The 20,280-nt window shown below is 57.5% G+C and overlaps 1 protein-coding gene across 3 annotated transcripts in view; it reads right to left on the bottom strand.

The window, feature by feature from the left end:
• Positions 1-19,374, bottom strand: part of Kif26a (kinesin family member 26A) — a 38,454-nt gene extending 19,080 nt beyond the window's left edge. The window contains exons 1-3 of one of the 3 annotated variants that reach the window (XM_052739115.1): positions 19,149-19,374; positions 16,432-16,674; positions 5,467-5,892 (exon numbers count right to left, since the gene is read on the bottom strand). In XM_052739115.1, the coding sequence (XP_052595075.1) occupies positions 5,467-5,892; positions 16,432-16,674; positions 19,149-19,286 (807 nt within the window). In that variant the 5' untranslated portion in view covers positions 19,287-19,374. The other 2 variants (XM_052739116.1, XM_052739118.1) reach the window with 2 other exon arrangements.
• Positions 19,375-20,280: the final 906 nt, after the last annotated feature.

Raw genomic sequence — 20,280 nt, 5'->3', positions numbered from 1 at the left:
ATTGTCCCCCATGTGATAACGTATGACACTCCACTGCCTGAAATACAACTCTGGCATTTCCAACTAATTAGCTAAAATAAATTCTAGAAAGGGAGAGGCCTCGTCGTGGAGCACAGATATAATTAAATGCTCCCAGGACAGCTTCCACATGATGTTTACCTGGCCCTCTGGCTCTGGGGGTGGAGGGGACCCAAGCCCTAGCAGAGTAGGACAGGCTGCTGGTCTCTTCCTGGAAACCCCCGTGCCCCTCACCCTCCAATATATCCTCCCCACTCAGCCTGAGTGGGGAGGTCAACATTCCAGCCAATACGGCCTGTGTCCCAGCTGGCAGAGCCCGGGATCCCCAGGCTGAGAGGGCACAGGCCTGGTCTGGGGACCTTGGGCTGAGCTCAGTATTTCTAGGGTCTCTCAAAGGATGCAGCCCTGAGACCAGATGTGGCACCTCTGTAGAACAAGCCACCTTGTACCCAGAGATGGCACTAACCCAGGGCAGTTACCCTCCTCACAGAGAAGACTTCACATTCTCAGTCCCTGAAGAACCCCAGCTTCTAACACCCTCCCCCTTGGGAGAAAGAACAGTCTCTCTGCCCGTAAAAGTCCAGAGCCCAGCCCAAGGCTTCGGCCAGCGCAAGCCCAGCACCTTGACAGTCCCCAGCAGCATCCACTACCCCAGGACTGCAAGAAGGGAGGGTCAATAGCAGAAAAGGTCAAGCCCGGAACAGTTTACCAGACACGGCACCAAACACCTTGTCAGCCACCTGACCGTAGGTGTGTAGGACTACACTCCTAAACATGCCTCAGAACCCGGCCTGGCCAGCCCCCTTCTTCTCTAAGCCACTCCCTCACATCAAATGAGAGTCCCTTTCCCTGTCACTTAGTGTGTTTTCCTACAAGAGACTGAGCTGCTTAGCTGGGAAGAGTTCCACAGGAAAGCATAAACGTTCAACCTGCAAGGTTGACATCTGTAGTCTGAGCCATCGGAGCAGCGCTGGATTTGGCTGAGCACCTACTGGGCACAGCAGCCAGAGCCCAGGGCCAGGAACGCTTGGACAGGCTCCAAGAGGAGGGGTGTCCAACCCATGGCCCCCAGTACCTAGAGTTAGCTCAGCACTCTGTGACGGCAGTACTGAGGGCCCAGGCCCTGGGTCCCATAACACCCTGCCTGACTGCCAGACACTGAGGACTGAAGGAGTCACAGGGGCCAGAATTGCTGCCCCACACCCCACGTGGCCCTTCTACCCACTCCCATAGGCCCAGCCACCCTGGGGCATCTCCAGAAACACCAGGGCCTCTGGCCGGCTGACCCACCTGCACCACTGGTCCTCCCCACACTGACCTGTCTCAGGAGTCCCGCATGTGACTTGGCTCCACCGTCCCACCAGCTGCCATGACACGGCTTTGTCCATCGGGACGGCCACTGCCAATTCCTGCCAGAAGCAGAGCCCGGAAATGCCAAAAGAAGCCGTCCCAAAGCGAGTGCAGAGCAGTGGTGGTGTGGGCAGGAGGAGGGGAGCACAACACGGGGCAGGGGGAGGTGGACGGACAAACAGAAAGTGTGATGGAGGCACACAGCAGCAACGAAAGGAAAAGCGTGGAGAGAGGAGAGCGTGAGGCCAGCACTGGCCAAGGGACAGCTAGCAGAGCCCCGACGCCATGACCTCACAGCCAGATCCTGCACCCACACACAGGCAAGACAATGCAGAACCTACCTACGCCGTCACCCAGTGTCAGCTGACCTCTACAGAACACCAGGGTTCTGTGGAACCGAGTTTAAGAAACGCAGACTAGCCCACCTCAGCAGCCCTCTAGGCCTGATCTCTCCATCTACAAGGTTCTGGCATGAAGGACAGTGCCCTCTAATAAATACCCTACCAGGTGCTGAGGGACTGTGAGGGACTGAGAAGCAACCTGGAGGCTCGGTTGAGGCTACACTTGGGGCAAGTATATAAAACGGAGGGGGTAGTGTCCTGCAGAGAATGTAGGACCCTCAGTGGGACCTCTTTGCCTGCTCCCCTCCTCTGGCCTCACCGTCCAGAGGCCTCCAGGGCCTGGCCCAAGGTTGGGAAGTCCCATACCTTTAGGGCATTGTCCCCACTCATACCACAGAAGCAGCTTCACTAGGACTTCTCATGGAAGAGGAGGACATCCTACCAACCCCCACTATGTGGGTGGGTAAAACAAGGCCTGAACAGGGAAGTCAGCAACAAGTTAGAATCATCAGTGGAGGGCCAGACTGCAGCAGGAGCTCATCCACGCTCCAGTATCCACCTACGTCTGTGAATAGCAGACAGCAGGCTCCCCGCACAGCTTGAAGTGGGAGGCAAGCAGGCACCCCCAGGACGGTGCTACCCAACAGCCACCACGCAGTGGAGAACCGAGGCGTCCCTCGATGTCAACTGTGCCATCTCAAACTAACTATAGGATCAGAAGTCCTTCCTATCCTGCAGCTTCTGCTTCAAGATGACAACAGGTTTCTTGACCTCCATGAGGGCTTCTGACTGCAGGACATGCCACAAGGCTGGCACTGGGGAAACGTCCTCATCTGTCACAGTACCAGTGTCTCCACCTGACAGTCTAGAGCAGTGGTTCTCAACCTTTCTAACAGCTCCTCATGTTGTGGTGACCCTCAACTATAAAATTATTTTTGTTGCTACTTCATAACTGTCATTTTGCTACTGTTTTGAGTTATGATGTACAATATCTGATATGCAAGATTGTCTTAGGAGACCCCTATGAAAGGGTCCTTTGACCCCAAAGAGGTCACGCCCCACAGGTTGAGAACTTCTGCTAGTCTAGAAAGACTAGTAGGGACAATCCCCCAGGAGCTCCAGAGTAACAGCTGGATGCTCCATAGGCAAAATGGCCAGGAAAGGGCTCCTCTTTGATCAAGGGTTACAGGGAGCCAGGCTCTCACAGGGCTCCCTGGTGGGAGGGGAGCTTTGGAGGTCATCCTTCAATGTATAAAAGTCAGTACCTCACTGTGTACTCCAGGCTCTGTCATCCATCCCTGGGACAAGCTTATGTCACCCGAGCTGTTCCCTGAGGACAGCCTGTCATGGCACACTCCTCCAAACCCAAATGAGATGTGGCTGTGGTTTGGGTTCAAGCTGTGGAGGCCCATAGCTCCTCGCTCCAAAGGAACTTGGGGCCATGAGGGCAGCTGTACCACAGTAACACGCACATAGAGGGATCAGGTCAGCTCTCAGCCACAGCACCTAGAATGTTCCAGGCCTTGCCTGTGGCTCCAGAGAGTTTACGAAGACATAGGTCATACCATCTTCCCTAAGGACCAACTGTCCAGCCAGAGTCAACCACTTTTCCTCAGTCAAAATGAAAGTGCCCATGGGACCCAGACCTGGCCCTCCACTCCTCATTCCACTATGGTGGGGGCCAGGCTGCCTTTCCCACCTATGGGAACCAATCCACCTAATCAGCCCTCACAGGCCACTGCCCATCTGTGACAGATTCACAATGCATCTCTCTAGAAGTGTTTAATACCAGAGCGCCCAGGCAGTCCCTGATCATCAGCAATTGATGCCCTGCTTCGGGGGACATCGCCTCATCTGCAGCCTAAAGTCCTGTTTATGGTTCTAATAATCTCCCTATTGATTGCCAGGTCTGTTCTCTAATTATAAATCCATTCCCACCTTCCCAAACACAATCAATGTGCACACGAAATGAGGAGTGGGAGCCTTAAATGCCCACATTTTATGGCACTGCCGGCCCCAGTCAGACTTCCCTAACTAAAGGCCAGTGACCCTCCCAGCATCCTTCCCAGCCCTCATCACCACACCAAAGCATGAAGACCATCAACGTCAGCCTTGCTCAGACCTAAGGCCAGTCAATCAATGCGGCCACCCAGACCCCTTTGGACCAGCGTCTTAGGTCTGAGCACATCACCTGAGCTTGTCTTTGGGGTCCAGCTTAATGCCAGGGATTAATTAATTCACCTGAGCAGTCAGTAGCATCTGTACCCTACACCTGGGTTCTGTTCCCCATTCCTCAGGCAGCCCAGCTGTTGGATCAAAGCCTCAGGAGGACAGAGCAGCTGACCTCCCTTCAGTATGGTAAGGGGAAGAGTGCTGGGCCATGACCAACATGGCACTCCAACCCTCAGGATAGATGGCCTCAAAAGACCAGCCCCCGAACAAACCCCAGAGACCAGCTCCAGCTTGGGCAGAATTCTCAGCACACACCACATCCAAGAGCAAAGTCCTGCCGGCAAGTTTTACCCACCTCACAGAGGTACCTACAGTCAGAAAACGGGAGATGTCTTCCTTCCATGGGAGCTTGTATCAACAATGCCCAGTGGCTCGGGGGTCCCTCAGCCTATCTCCTTGAAATGCTACACACAGAGCCCACCAGCCCACACCAGGGACTTTGCAAACTTCCCAGGCCTGCATGGTTGGCTGCTGTGTGCCTGGAATGCATACCTGAAACTCCACCACAGAAGCACGGTTCCTTGGAAACACCCACAGATCCTCTACAATCAGGACTCCAGGGAGGGGGCTTCTCCATGTAGCCAGGCACACATGATCCACAGCAGCCTGCCCCCCTTCACCTCCTGCCTCTCCCCGCTAAGCTACCAGTACCTCATTCCTGTAGATCTATTTACACCTTCCCTGCCCAGAGGATCCCTCCCACTGGGTCACCAGGGGAACTCAGACCAACAGTACAAAGTACACTGCCCTCCCCGCTAGAGTCCTCGAGGGGCAGTTGGCTGTGCCCTCAGCATGGTGCCCCTGGAGAAGGGCTAAGTCAAGCAGGGCTCATGTAGAGTGCTGGCTGTGTCCTTGTGGTGGCAGGCCCTCTTCCAGGGCCCAGAGATAACCTCTTATACTCCCTAAATCCGAGCCCCACCTTCCAGCACCCGAGGACACCTCTAGGCCAACGGCACTGCTCTCTTAACTCCCACCCTGGGATTCCCTGAACCAGGTGGAAAGCTGGGGACATGGGGTGTTGGAGAGACTCCAAGAAAGACGCTGAGAAGCACCCATGCAGGCAATGCCCCAGACAACTGCTCCTGGTCAGGGGCTGTAGGGCTGGATTAAGGGGAGCCAGGCCCTCCCAGGGCTCTCTGGCGAGAGGGGAGGCTTGGGGGACATCCTTTAACCTATGAACGTCAGTGCCAGCAACTGTGGGCCTCACTGTATTCCAGGTTCTGTCAACCGTCCACAGGGCAGGTCTACGTCACCCACTCTATGCCCCTGAGGACAGCCTGCCACGGAAGTGCCTCAATGGAAGATGCCTCTCTAAACCCAAGCCCAGATGAGGTCATCCCAGGAGACCTTGGGTTCCTCCCTCAGCCCACAGCATCAGATGATCTGAGAGGCAAGCTAGCCAAAAGCATCCCTGACCTTCCTGGGTTTGCATTGCCAACACCATGCTGCACAGCACCCAGATGTGGTCAGGAGCCCAAAAGGGATCCAGTTGGGATCCAGTAGCCCACCTACGCAGAGCACTCACCAGGCAGGTGGGCGGCAAGAAGCTGTTGACCCTTGAGAGGCTCCACACACCCTCAAGGCACTGCTGGGCCTGGATGGTAACTGTGCTCAGTGCTCCCCCGAGGCCCGCTGGTGCCACGGACACCTGGACGCTGGGGCCGGACGGCCAAGCTGTTGCCTTCCTCCTGTCAGGTCCCACAGGGGGCTGCCTCCCTGTGAGGCCCACTGGTCCAGGTGGGTCCCTAGGGCTGGGAGCCACAAGGCCTCCTCGGGAAGCATCAGGGTCCTCGTGGCTGGCGGGAGTCTGTAACAGGCGCAGGGCTTCCCGAGTGAGCTGGTGGAGGTGGGTGGTGCAAACGTCGCAGCGGTTCTCGGCGTCAGGGCGGCACGCTGGCTGAACCCCAGAAGCCGGGAGCTTGTCAAGAAGCAGAGTAGAGAGGCAAGGATCCTGGGGACAGCGAGGGGCAGCAGTCAGCATCCAGGTACACAGGGAGCCCACCACCCTAGCTCATGATGCAGCCAGTGCAACACCATCCATAACATCATTATGGCCCAAACTAGTTCAACCACATGAGCCCAGCAGGAAGATAATTATCAGAGTTAATAGGAGGTTCCCTGTGCCCTTGACAGCCAACCCACCGCCTCACCATCATTAACCACGCTGGTTCACGGCTAATAAGACGCATCTGTAGCTCCGTGACAACCAGCTTGCGGGTAACGGCACTGGGCCAGAGCCTGGCGGGAGGCTAGCGAGAAGTGGCCTCCGGGGCTCCCTCCCTTCCTGAGCTTTCTCTGGGGCAGGGGCTCAGACCCTATCCTTGTCTTTGCAGCTGCCAGCCAGCCGTGGTAGAGCCTGGGAGCACTACTGTGGATGGGTCACTTGGCAACGTCTCCAGAGTGAAGTGGTCATCCCTGCCCCTGATAGCAGCTGGGACAGCATGGCTCATTGTCTCGAGCCAGGGGTGCCCAGGGATCTCAGGCAGGCTGTAGGCCCCACCCAAAGGGGGCATTACCTCCCCAAAGAGACACACCACCCTCTATGGGGACACCCCTCCCACTGAGAGCCTGGGCATGGGCTGGTCTCAAAGTGACCTCATTAGAGGCAAAACATTCACCCTGAGCTCTCCTGGGCCAGCCTCAAGCATTACAGCCCCGTCAACAAACATCAGCCCAGCCTGCCTCTGGCTGTCACCCTGATCAGAGCCCAGGGTCACTTCTCAGCAGTCCACTCCATCAGCTCCAGCTCTGGCTTCCTTCTGCCCCATTTCAGGCAGTTCCTTACACTGAGCTGGCCACACAGCCCCCAGGTCCCAGCGGTTTCCTCGAAAACCCTGACTCTAACGCAGCCATCACCACGGCCTCCCCAGATATACCCATTTCTCAGACTAGGGGGCTGAGGTCAGCCACCCCACAAAAGTGTCTCATTTATCCCAGAAATGCACGTTCCCTGAATGTGCCCAGGGGCCGGTCACCTGTGCCCACAATGGCCAGGAGGTTCAAAGTGCTGAAGGCTGTGGCCTAGGCAGCCAACACAGTGAGAGGTAAGGGGACTGTCATGACTAAGGCCTTTATCCCTTGGCCCCATTTCCACCCAGAGCCCAAGACAGATCAAAGAGTGACCCCTGCCAGACCCAGCATCATGCAGTTGCCTGATTTATGGCTGACTCCGTAAATTCTGGATGGCTTCCAGGCTGAGAAGTGCCTGGCAGAGCAGGTCCCCATTAGCTGATGCCCCTGGAATTCACCAAGCTCAAGCATACAGGGAGCCCTGCAGGGGCAACAGAGGCCCCTAGAGATGAAAAGAGGGTGGGGGTAGGGGTAGGGTGATCCCAGCCAACGACCCAGCCCCAGGGAGGGTGGCCAGGCCTGTTTCCAGTCTGGCTTCCATACACTAATTTTCCACTCAGCGGGAGGCTGCAAAGGGAAGGAAGTGTGGCCTGTAGCGGCCATTAGCTCAGCTTGAAAGGGGCCGCCCAGCCCTAGCTCCAGCCTAGAATCCAGGCCCAGCTACCCTTTGTTCTTGGCCCTCTAAACAGGCCTAGAGGCCTCTGACTGTCTCAGGGGCCACAGTCTCTGAAACAATCCCCTTCACCCCCAGAGCAGGAGACAAGAATGGAAGCTGAAGGCCGGGGCAGAGGGGAAGGGAGCACACTAACCCCACCAACACAGCTAGGCAGAGAGTGGAAGAGAGGCCCGGCTGCTGTCAGGGGCAGAAGAGGTCCATCCAGGCACTGGGCAGGATCCAGAGGTGGAAATGGGGTGGACCATCATGTTCAGGCCCCCCTGCTCAGTTATGCAGTCAGCACCTGACACCCTGGACAAGGTACCTTGTCCCCAACAGCTGCTCTGCACCCCAGGCCTTGATGCACAAGCCTCTGGCAGGCCAGGACCCCTGGCCAAGACCCAGGTTGGGGACAAGCAGTTCCCAGAGGAGAAACTGAAAGTTGGGCCCAGCTAAAAGCCAGGGCCACCTTTTCATCCTTAATCACACAAGAGAGAGGAGCAGACTCCTTGGTGACAAGTTGCTCAAACATGCTAAGCTGCAGGGGGCGGGGAGAGGTGGAGTGGGAATGACATGCACAGTACTGAGGTCCACAAAAAGCAAAACCACTGTGTTGTGCAGCTGGGTCATTCGGAACCACAAAGGCCACTCCAGAGAGACCCAAGACCTCCTTGTTTTGGGGACCAGCTGGGAGACTAGAGGAGACTGAGCAGAGATCAGCTTCCCACAGCACAGTCAGGGCTCTGGAGAAGGTCCCTCCCTACACTCCGCCCCACCCCACACATGCCTGCTGTTCCCTGCAAGGCCCTCAGACCAGACAAAGGCCTTGCAGCAGGCCACCAGATTCCCCTGCCCCCTCAGCAGCCACCAGCAAACTCTGTTTCCCTGAACTTCCTTTAGCTGTAAGAAGCTCCGCACTCGGTGGTGGGTTCAGGAGGAACTGTCGGGACCCTCTCTGCCATGACCAGACTTCCTTTCTCAGCCACCTCGGCAGCTCACAGTGTCCAAGAGCCCAAACCCCCAGGGACCCTGGGCCCAGGTTCAGGATTTTACCTCAGAAGCCCCAGCAACTGAGCCTGTTACCTCCGAAACCCATTGCTTTCAGATAGACAGTAATTACTCCACTGCAAAATATTACTTTTAATTTCCGCTTTATGGTCTAATTAAACAGATATTTTACTTGTGCTTGGAAAGTATTTTTCTTAATTTGATTCAATTTAGCACTGTGCACAACCCACCCATCACGCGGCGGGTTTTAGGGCACCTCCCTGTTTAAAAATGATGACTTTTCAGTTTTTATTTTGTTTCTGGGATCTGTAAGTTGCTTTAAGTAATCCTTCCATTTTCTCCTGTGAGAATGAAAGGCAGGTGCCCAGGCTTCAGTTCTGGTCAAGCTTCACCCAGGGGTCAGGGGAAATAGACTGGACCTTCCCCAGCCATTAGGAGATTAGAGGACCCTGCTCCCAGTTCCTGCCACAGAATCAGGAGTCTTAGCTTCCCCTGTGAGACCCTCTCTGAGTCCTGCCAATCATCCACCTCTGCAAAGGGGACCCCTGCACCCACAGCAGGGCCAATGAGAAGCCAAACAGGCTTTTAGGGTGCCCGCATGTCTGACACCCTGGTGTCCCCCCACTGCACTGCCACCCAAGTACACGGGAGGGAGGGAGCAAGCATGCAGACCCCATGACTACCATGCTGACCCCATGACTACCTCAACCTCCCTTCCCTCCCAAACAAAGCATTCTGGGTTATGACCCTGTACAGCAACTGTTTCCGGAGTTGACAACAGGTCCAGGAAGGGACTCCCAGTGGCCTGCTGTCGAGGACATTCCTGTGTCTCGTGCGGCCTGGCAGGGTGGTCCAGGGCTCAATTTTCCAGCCTGGAAACTGGCAGGCACACCCAGGCTGCCCTGGTATCCCCACCCTCCCAGGCACCTCACTAGAGGTCTGGGTTCTCCATCTTATCGACCTATCGCCCAGCCCACCCAGCACTGACCGGCACGCCACCCATAGCCCTGTGCCAGGAACCGCCCAGCTGGACGATCAGGACAGACCCATTCATTGACAGCCTCCCCCTCAATAGCTGCCCTGTTCTCCACGAAGAATTCCTATAGGATGCTAGAGACCCGGGGGGCACTAAGCTGTGGGGACACAGTGGCTAATCGGGACCTAACCTGAAAGGGCATAAAATATACACTCAGACTCAGAGTACTGGGCACTCATACTACACCAGACGCTGTAGTCACTAGACAAAGCACAAAGCCCCATGCCTCAGTTTCCCCACTGGACCATGAGGCAGCAAAGCATCCCCCAAGGCTGTAACAGGTTAGAGTATACCACCTCCTGAAGCTGGGCTACAGTAGTGCTTACTGGTGCCTCTGGAGACAGCTGAGCACCAAAGAACCTGAAACTCAGCAGTAACCAGCTGGAAGTGGGTGTGTACAGACTCTGAATCAGGCCCCTGCCTCTACCCAGGCCCTGGGCTGACTCCTAAAGACCACAGCCTGCAGGTGGCCACAGATGGGCCCCACCCATTACCCTCCTCCAACAGGAGCAGCCTGAGAGTCCTGGACTGGATCACAGGCACATTCCTGTGGACACATACAGGCAAAGACTTCTTGGGACAACCCAAACTGGATCACAGGCACATGCCTGTGGACACATACAGGCAAAGACTTCTTGGGACAACCCAAACCCCATGGCCCCAGGGCTCGAGTGCAGCTCTGTCCATCCATGTCACCCTGAAGAACTCCCACCTTACTGGTTCCCAACTCTGTCTGCCACCTAGGTCAGTCTCTGAATGAGCTCCAGATGGGCCTCTCTCATAGATAAGATGTCTAGTCCCTGGTTATCCTTGCACCATCCCTACTGGTTAGATTCTTACCTTCTTTGCATGCAGCCGGCCTCACCTGCCCAGAGCTGCCCTCCAGGCCCTCCGCTCAAGGACAAAGACTGGAGGAGAAGGCAGGGGAGGGGCTCAGCCAGCTTTGCTGCCTTTAGCAAGTTAGGTGCCCTGCTCCATCTCCTCCCTTACTGCACAGGAAAAGTGGCCTAGGTGCCTGCATGCTCAGAGATCTGTAGCCTGCATGCTGGTTCTGGCCTCTAGTACCAGGAGTGTAGCGGGGTGCTCTGGCCTTTCCACCCACCATAAGCTCTTCTCCCCACCAGGTCTTAGGGTACCTATAGAAAAGGAGGGGTCCTGACCCCATAAGAGATGCCCTCCTATAACATCAAGCCCAACCTTCCTGCCAGGCAGGACTAGGCCCCTCTCTGCCCATCCATCACCCCACAGAAGTGAAATGATGGGCAGGGTAGGCCCCTGGTATCATCCAGAATCCCAACACGTGACAAAGCCCTCCCATTCCACCTCTACCTCTACAGATGACCATCTTGTCTGACCTCCACCAAGAAAATGCCTTCCTTAGGAAGACCAGAGAAGCTGAGGCAATTACCTCAGGCCACACAGCCTGAGCAGCAGAACTGAGGCTCCAGCTCTAGGGTCCCCACTCCCAGGCCTCACCTCTTCCCTTCTCCTGGCTGGCCACCTTTTAAGGGAGCCCCACCGCTGCCTCATGCCTATCCGATTCCTTGGTCTGGGATCAAGAAGCAAGAATTGGACCTCTGGATGCTTCCTCCTGTGGAAGCAGGCATGGGGAGAAAGGGGGAGAGGCAGACAAGAGAAAGACAGGCCTTATGATTACACTACAAACAAAAACAGTGAGTTGGCTTTAGGACAACTCTGGGGTTCCACACAGGCTGAGCCTATGAAACCGACAGGAAGGAATCCATGGCTGCCAGGAGGCGGAGCTGGGCTGAGGCCATGAGGTGAGGCAACAGGATGGAGAGGAGCCTACCCAGCAGTCCAGGCCCCTGACACAAGATCCAGCGTGGCACGCTCCACCCGGAAACAGGAGGCAGCTTGAACTGACCTTGCTGCCGGAGTCAGAGGTCAAAGCAAGCAGCCTGTAGAAGCATCCATCTAAGTCCAGACCCAGCCAGCACCAGGCCTGGCCCTGGGCCACACAGGACTATAAATCCACTAACACAGTGACCTGTGAAGCCCGCCTACCCCCTCTCCCAGCAGGATGCTACCACAGGGCAGGAACGAGACAAGGCTTGTGGGCCTCTCACAGGGCACCAGATGCCCAACAACCAGCCTTAGGCTTCCTGACCACAGAGGTTCACATCTAAGAGACGCTGTCCTGGAGGACACGGCACATTCATCTGCACCGAGACACCGCAAGGGTTTCCAAACAGAAAGAACAAAGGTGACTCCTCTTCGGGCCTTGTGGGAACAGATGGGGAAACGAAGGCCTCGGGTTCCTGCAGCAGGCTCCCCTTGCCCATTGCTTACTCCAGTAGGGATGGAGAGACTGAACTCAGCCAAGGCAGAGACCAGACCACCCACCTGGCTGCCAGCAGAACCCGCAGGGCCAGGCCAGTCTTGCCCACTTGCCCTGCACTGCTCAAGTTCCCCATTCTGTGAACCAAATAAACAGTGAAGCTAGGCCAAGGCATGCTCGGCTTTGAGGTCCTGCTCACTTACTCGGGGCCTTGAGCACAAAGACTGTGTGGTAGCTTCCAGGAGCTACACAATGTAAACTAAAAACAAAACGATGTGACTAAGATACAGCCCAACGTGAACACACAGGAATGATCACTTCCCTTAAGAAAACAGACCCATGAGGTTGGTTGTCCGGAGCGGAACAGATGTACTGTGAGCTTCCTGGCAGGCCACAGTGAAGGAGAGCAAGATCTTCATTGCTATTTAAGACAAGAACCAGCTCCCCTGACTTCCACCTACGAGGTCCTTCCAGGACACCAGAGGGAGGTTTTGGGAAACCTTACCTACTCCAAACTACTGCAAGGCCCTTCAGGTTGGCTGAGCCGCTATTGCTACCGCTCAGGAGAGGGCGGCGAGGACATTGGTTACTCAGTTCTTGGCAGTATGAAAGACATCCTTCCTGGAGCAAGACATGTACAATGCACACACCCCTCAGCACACGAAGCTTGTACTTGGCACACTGGGCATGCACATTCCAACACTACCCTAGCAGAAGTTCAGAGAGCAAAGAATCACACCCTGAAGCCTAAGTCCTTCTCTGAAACCACAGGCCAGCAAAACAGGTCAGATGGACACTATAACAGACCTATTCATTGCCCCACACCGAGTGAAAGGGCACACATGAGGAACGGGGAAGCCAACCCAGGAACTGCAGAAGCTGGAGGGGAAGGTTGGAGCTACCAGGACCCTCCTGGTCCCACCTGGACCCTAGAGTAGCACAGATCTCTGAGTACCTCCAGTCAGGCCCTGGAGTAGACACCTCCCTGCTGAGTCACCTCATCCCATGCCAGCCAGCCCCAGGGAGCACCAGCCCCTCTCACACCTCCCTAGCTGACACCTGGGCTCAGCTGGGAAACAGTGCTGACGCCAGGGCCCCACCCTGAAAGGCCCCAGGCACACACCGGCCCCAGCTCCAAACATCAAGGAGGATGGCAGCCCATAGGAGTTGGGGAAAATGCTAGCTATCCCAGGGAGCAACTTCCGAATCAGAGGAACCAGCCTCAGTCCTAGATCACAGGGCCACAGCCTGTTGTGGGGGAGCACAGTCTTACCTCCCCGCGGGTCACAACGCAAACAGAGCTGGGCAGCCAGAGCGTGCACGCCCCTGCAGGACCCCCACCCCTCACTCCAAATAGAAGGGGACACAGTCAGAAAGGGCCAAGACACGCCCACAAACGGTGTCATCCCAAGCCACTGAGGCCAAGCTGCAGGGAGGGCAGGAAGGCTCCAGACACTGACCCTCATGGGCTGGTTCCTGTGGGTGTGGAGGCTCCAGAACCAAGACAATGCATCCTGGGCTGCATGGGAATGGGAACTAGAGAGGAACAGGCACCAAGAGGCCCAGCCCTTAGCAGCCTTGTACATCGCTCCACTCAGGCAGGCACAGGCCACAGCAGAGGAACAGGGGCCTCAGGAGGCCATAGGAATGAAACTCTGGCTGGATGAGCAGGAGGCCTGCAAGACCTAAATGAGAGGCAATCATTTTCCCGTTGGGGAATCATTAATTCAGCTCCAGTATTGACAGTCTGAAAGAATGTCACTAGCCCAGGAAGTCACCACCTCTGAAGAACTCTCTAGGCACCATCTGGAATGGCCCCTAAGCAACAGCAAGAGACATCCTTTGTAGGGGAGAAGGACCATCCTCCTCTGGGATCGGGGAGTGGGGGGGGCATCACCTTAGGGACACACAGACCGAACGCAGCCCAGCAGCCTACAGGGTGACCACCCATGAGGTACAAGTGGAAAATTCCGGTCATTCAGTTGTTTAACAAGCATGTCCATGTGACTGAGACCTCTTGAGAGTGGCACCTGGACTGGGACAGAGATGGAGGAAGGGGTCAGCCGGAACTTCGTGACCATGTCACTGCAGCAGATGTAGACACAGAAAGATGGGGCTAGAGGACTCAGACAGCAGATAAAGGAAAGACCTGGGCTTTGGCTCTCAGGTGGAAGGCACTGTGCTACAGCCCCAAACGGATCTCACAGACAGGAATACCTCAAAGGGACCACAGCAGGGGGATGGCAGGGCATCATAAACAGCCAGCTGGATTCCACCCGACAGCCATCATAACCCAAAGGCCCAGGATGAGGGTGACCCTCAAGCCCACCTCAGAGCCAGAGCTCACCCCAATACCGCTCTATGCACCCGTGAAGAAGGCCGGAGGTGACCTGTGTAACAGGTGGAGACTTAGCCGAGCGCTCTCATCGAACCTGCCAGAAGCATAACTGTCTGCTAGTAGAGAGGTGGCCAGAAGCTAATGGGGACAAGCCTTTCATAGTCACAGGACAGCTAGGAAGCAACACGCCACCAGGCTGCCCCCTTGGCCCACAGCCCTCTAATACTGAGATCAGACAGGGACCCTGAAGGACTCTAAGGGTCCCAGCTTCAACTACGACCAGCAGTGAGAGCCTAGCAGGCCTCCTGCCTGCTCTAAGAACCACAGAGATATTTGTGAGATTCAGGCAGACTTCCCTATAAGCTGTAAAATGCTGTCCTTATGGGAGAGCTCCTTTCCCCGTGACCAAAATTAAGAAGTGGACCCCGCGGAGGATCCTAGCTTTCCACCCTAAATTCTTAGCATCATGTTGGCCTTAGAGAATAGATCTAGTGGAGCCCACCCACAGGTGATGATCACAGTGTCCCCCATCTGCCCTTCAGGAGGCTTCTTCCCACCTCAAAAGCAGACCCTGTGTGTGTGTGTGTGTGTGTGTGTGTGTGTGTGTGTGTGTGTGTACACATAGTGGTTAACGGAGGTCTATGGTTACAGCTCCCTGTGGACTCTGAGAAGGGCCTGGCCCACACTGGTAACACACACAACAAGGGCACCTACTGAAATCCTGGGCTGCGGGTACAGAACCTGTGCCCTAGAGCTTTCAATTTTCTCCGGAGAGAAATGGATGGCAGAGCCTTCCTATCCTGGGCACAGCACCCCACAGGTTAGATAGCATTCCCAGGAGAGATCGAGGCCACCCTGTGCGACAAGAGGAAACACCCAGTAGATGGGGGGCGGGGCGGTTCAAAGCCACACAAAGCCCTGGCCAGGACCCTGCTCAGCCCACTGGGCCCAGGCAAGGACAAGTGAGCCTCAACTGACAGAATGGAGCAGCAGCTTGCATCCAAGGCCCCACTCGGGAGCTTGGGGATAGACAGCCGTGTCTCCAGGAGGCCACAGACCTCCACTGATGGCTCTCAACTCCACCAGTTCCCTACTGTGCCTGAGGCTTTCTTTACTATGACTCTACCCACCAGCAGCTGGCCAGCCTGGGGCCTGGGGCAACAGCACACGGCAAAGCCCACTCCTGAGTGGGGAGACATCTCAGCTCCTCTATCAGCTTGCTTCCTGAAGGGCCTCAGGAGCACATCCCCAGAGCCCTCTCTGGGATCCTCGAGGCTTTCTGGCTGTTTCAAAGCTAAGATCCAGGCTGTCTGGGTGCAGAGTGTATCAAAGACTGGCTGCCACTGACAAAAGCCACTAACACCCGTGGTCAGTCACACCCCACACAGGCTCACAGATCTAGCCTCTGTCCTGAGAGGCTGTCATATCCCCACCCTAGACAATGCCAGGAGGGACGGGAGAGGTGCCCAGAACAGACACACCTGACTGGCATTCACCACATCTGCCCTGGCCCGGAGGGAACTCCGGGTCTCACCCTAACCACAGCACTGCTTGGAGGACTGTATTTGGACTGGATGGGGATTTCAGGCGCTTCCCAGGGACTCCTCCACCAAGGCTGAAGGTCGGGAGCAGCTTCCTGTGGAGACCCCCACACCCCTGCCTTGCACACTTCCAGGGACCATTGTTCCCTGGAACAATGCTCCTGCTCTTTACATGCCTGGCAAGACGACGGCCGGAAAGCCCAGTAGACTCCTCTCCCATGAGCACTTGCCAGCCAGGCCGAAGCCTGGGAAACCCAGAAGCTCAACAGTCACTCCCCACACAGAAAGCCTAGGCCCAAGAAGCGGAGATCTAGGGCAGGACACGGGCCCACAGGACAGAGATCTAGGGCAGACGCTGGGCAAGTGTGGGGCAAGGACCCCACAGCTGCAGAAGGGGGCCCACTGCCTCACCTTTTATGCTGTCTGTACACAGGCATGCCAATGCCCAGGTGCCCACAGTGTCACACCATGACCAGCCCTGCTCTGAGTGAAGTCCCTGTCTTCTCCTTTTTCTACCTCTCCCAAGCAGTATGGCTCCAGCTATGGGACTTCTGTACCTAGGAAATAAATCTACCCACCCCCCACGACATGCAGCAGCAGCCCCCTAGCGTGGGGTGCACCAACAGACACTCTTGCAGACTGGGAAGCTGAATAAGACAAGAGGGCCCACGTTGAACCCGCCACGCTCCAAGCCCCAGCCCCAAATTCTCCCAAGTTCCAGCTCTGCCTTGTCTGAGGCACGGCCTGAAGAGGAGTCACTTACCCGGAGGGGAGTCCCGGGCCCGCTGACCAACTTCCAAGCCTGGCGTTTGAGCTCCACAAGCTTCGTGTGGCAGTGGCGGCACCAACCGCCCCCACCAGCCGAGTGGCCCTGCTCTGCGCTGGCCCCGGCGCCCTCCGGAGCGGGGCGGCTGCTGCATGGGTCTTGGTCGAGCCCGGCGGGCAACCTCTTGCGCGGAGATACCTCAAGCGGCTGGGGTTCTCGAGCGGGGCCACACTCAGCTACCTGCAGGGGGTGGGGGGTGAGAAAAAACAGTAAACCCAAGCCTTTGGGCAGCGCCACTGCAGGACTCCACGCGGCCGACTCCAGACCCAGGCGCTCACGCCCCTAAAGCCACGCTTTTGCAAAAGTTAGGGTGCTGGGTGCAACGCAGAGGTCCCTGGCGAAGAAGCCCTAGCCCGGTCCCCCACCGCGCTCCGCTCCAGGCCCCACCCCTAGAGGGCGCCGCACACCCCCTCGAGCATCCTTGTTGTCTTGAGCTCTGAACCTGGTGCTCGCCGGTCCCTGCCGCCCGTTCCTTGCCCAGTCTTGCGTACCGCGGGCTGCACCGCACACAAGGAGGCTCCGCGGCCGACCATGGCCCGGACGCAGGAAGGGATGCGTTGGTTCTCGGGGTGCAGTGGTTACGTGATCTGCCCCGGGGGCACCCCCATGGCCCGGCCCGCGGCTCTGAAGTTGGTTGAGAAGGCGAGTGGTAGAGAGCGCGTTGTGGCCGCGGCAGGCTTGCTCCGGGACAGACTGGGCGGGGGCGGGGGCGGGCCAAGGCCCGTAGAGGGAGGGAAGGGGGCGGGACGCCAGAGCACCGCCCCCACCCTGAGCAGAGCCAGGTGGGCGGGGGTCCTGCTCCTCCTTGCGGCCCCGCCCACTGCTAGGACCCCAACCTGTTAGGTGAGTGTTGACAGGGGTGGGGCGGTGGGGGCCGCCGAGACACTAGTTACGCGCACGCATGCGCCTCTGTCCCTCCTGAGCGACGATGGGGTTTGCGCGCCTCCTGGGAAGCACCTAACCTTCTCATCACTTTGCGGGCGGGAAAACTGAAGCTTTTGCCCAGGATCGCATAAGCAAAGAAGTGGGGGTGGGGGTGGGGAGTGATGGAAGGGGCTGGATCCCAGCCTCCAGCTTCCCCAGCACACCCAGTGCACTTCGAGTGTGGCTGACCACCCTTAGGCTCCCACTGTCTCGAGTGGGTGAGGGTCTGCTTCTCAAGAAGTGCGGTGTGCGGCTAGGAGCTGTTTGGAAGTATCTTGGCTGCCGCGTGTGTGCCTGAAAGTGGATTGCACGCTGCGCCGCCTGGCATGTGGGAGGAAGCAGTGCGGCTGGCCCTGGGGGTGTGCTGGACCTGTTGTCAGCAGGCCTGGCAGATGGGAAGTTAGCTCCGGAATTAATTGCCTGTTTGTCTCCGACCCGGAGGTCTCCCCCGCTTCCCCAGCGACCAGTTGCTCTCGCCTAAATCAGACCCCAAATGTCACAGCCATCTGAAGTCGCAGGGGGCTCAGACCCCAGCTCGGGATCAGCCCGAAACCCTAGTTGGGCGCTGCGGCGGGGCTCTCCATGACACAAGCGCCACCTGCCGACCAACGTGAGCACATGGTTCGAGGGCGCAGAGACACAGGACGCCACGCGTTCTGAACGTTGTGGAGCTTTTCGCTTTAGGCTGAGACCTAGGACCGCTGAGCCAGGATGATTCAAGGAAAGACCCTGGCCGGACACTCCCAGAACAGTTAGACCCTCGCACAGTATAGGGCCTGTCAAGAGACCCCTCCTTTCCGTTTAACCCCCCTTCCCCACCCACCCTCACCCTGCTTTCTTAGCCTTGCACTCCTACGCACTGTTGGTCAAGAGTAGGATGAATGATCCGGTTTTCCTGGTCATCTGTGACTTAAAGGAGTCTGTAAACACGACGAGGAGTCATAAATAACTGGGAACGGGCTCCCCACTTTCTGCAACCCCCAAGCCTCCAGGCCTTTTACTTCTTCTTCTCCGCTTTGCAAAGAAGACAGGCAGGCGTCGGCCCACCCTGGGATCTGGATAGCCTCAGGCACCACCCTCCCCAATCCATCCCCGCAAGCTCTGCAAACAGCGTCACCCCGCCCCTCTACGGCACTGAGACAAACAACCGCGACCCAGGAGGTTCACACATCTATATCGACCCCCTACACACACACACACACACACACACACACACACACACACACACACACACACACACACGCATACACCCACTCTCCTCACACGCACACCCAGAAGCATCACAAGGAACCCAGGCCCTGCGCTCGTGATGGGCCACACCCGCAACTTCACTTCCCTGCACCAGCGCGGCTCTCCGGGAAGCATACTCTACACTCGAGTTCCCAGAGGACACAAAAACACAGCTCCGCAAGACTCCGGGATGCACCAAGCAACTGGAATCACCTCAGAAACTCAGATCCCCTCCCTCCTAGCCTTTTCCTCCCCATCCTTGCAAGGTGAGAACCCGGATCTCTGTGCTACGCTCTCCTCCCTGGGTGCCCGCTGCTCAAGGCTCAGGTCCCAGCGCAGCTTGGACTAGAGAAGAAGAATCAAGCAGCACCAACACCGGAAAGTGCAGTCTCCATGCGACAAGCCGGACTCCGCCCGGGACCTGCCGCGTTTTCTCCGTGCTGCGCAGCAAAGTCGCGGGACAGCGTCACCGCTGCCAGCTGGGCCCCGCCAGCTCTCACCTTGCCTCGCCGCCGCAGGAGGTGACTGGTGAAACCCAGGATGATGTCCGAGTCCAGGCAGAGCGCCCCCATCTCTAGCAGGCTTGGAACCTTGCGGGGCGCGCCGCGGGGCGGCTCGGGGGACCCCGGCAACGCCATGGAGGAGTGGACCGTGGGCAGCGGCCCCGAGCGTCTCCCGCCGTCGCCGCAGCCACCCCGCCCACGCGCTCCCTGGCCGCGCGCCCGCCGTCACCGAGCCCCGCACGGCGCAGGCCGCCCACCAAGCCCCCAGTCCTCGGCGGCCGGCGCCCCCCAGCCCTGCGCTTGCTCCGCGCCGCGCGCTCGCGCGCTCCAGCCCCGCCCGCCCGCGCCGACAGCGCCCCCTCAGCCCGGGCGGCGAGCCGGACATGCGGACCCGAGTTGGGGAGTGATGTGTATCGGAGAACCGGGGACCAAGTCCCCGGCAGGTCCGCACCTAACGGCCTTCCGTGCCCCAAGAAGCCAGGACCTTATCGGGTGGGCCCTGGCACCAGGCAGGGGCACCACCAAGTTGGGCTCCTGGAAACCTCTGCACATAAGGGGCATCTTTCCAGCTTCACTTTGTCCTAGGCATCTTGGGGTCCGAGCCTCAGAAAACACCCAGGCAGATGACCCTGTGCTCCCCATCCTACCCATGCTCCAAGGCACCCATGCCTGGGGCAGTGCTGAGGAACCCTCGCTCCCCAACCCAGCAGCTTTGCTTGGACACAAATTCTGGCACTCCAAAGCCTTGGGCGGGGGGTGAGATCACGACGTCTGGGAAGGCAGTCAGTCGAGGGGAGAGAAAAGATTGCCTAAATAACTTAGATTCCCCCGGGGATGATCTTCAGAGGTAGAGGGTATCGGAAACAAGAGGCACAGGAACATGGAACAGGACCTGGAAGATCACCAGGCAGAGGAAGGAGAAATCTTCAGAGGCCCGGTTAAGGTGCTAAGACATCCTGCCCCCTCCACACTTCACTAAGGAGAACCTTGGAATCTCTCCAACCCCACTTCTCCAGCCGGAGACCATCCAGCTCTGGGGTCCCTGGCTTGACTCCCCCTGTGGCAGCTGGAGATCAGAGCCTCAGTTGGACAAACCAGGGACCCTGTGCTTCTTCTAACACACTAGTCT

Source organism: Peromyscus californicus, unplaced genomic scaffold (genome assembly GCF_007827085.1).
Source record: "Peromyscus californicus insignis strain IS unplaced genomic scaffold, ASM782708v3 Scaffold_15__1_contigs__length_86483966, whole genome shotgun sequence".
Lineage (NCBI taxonomy): Eukaryota > Metazoa > Chordata > Mammalia > Rodentia > Cricetidae > Peromyscus > Peromyscus californicus.
The sequence above is the reverse complement of the archived record's forward strand: the minus strand, read 5'-3'. Positions and strand labels throughout refer to the sequence as shown.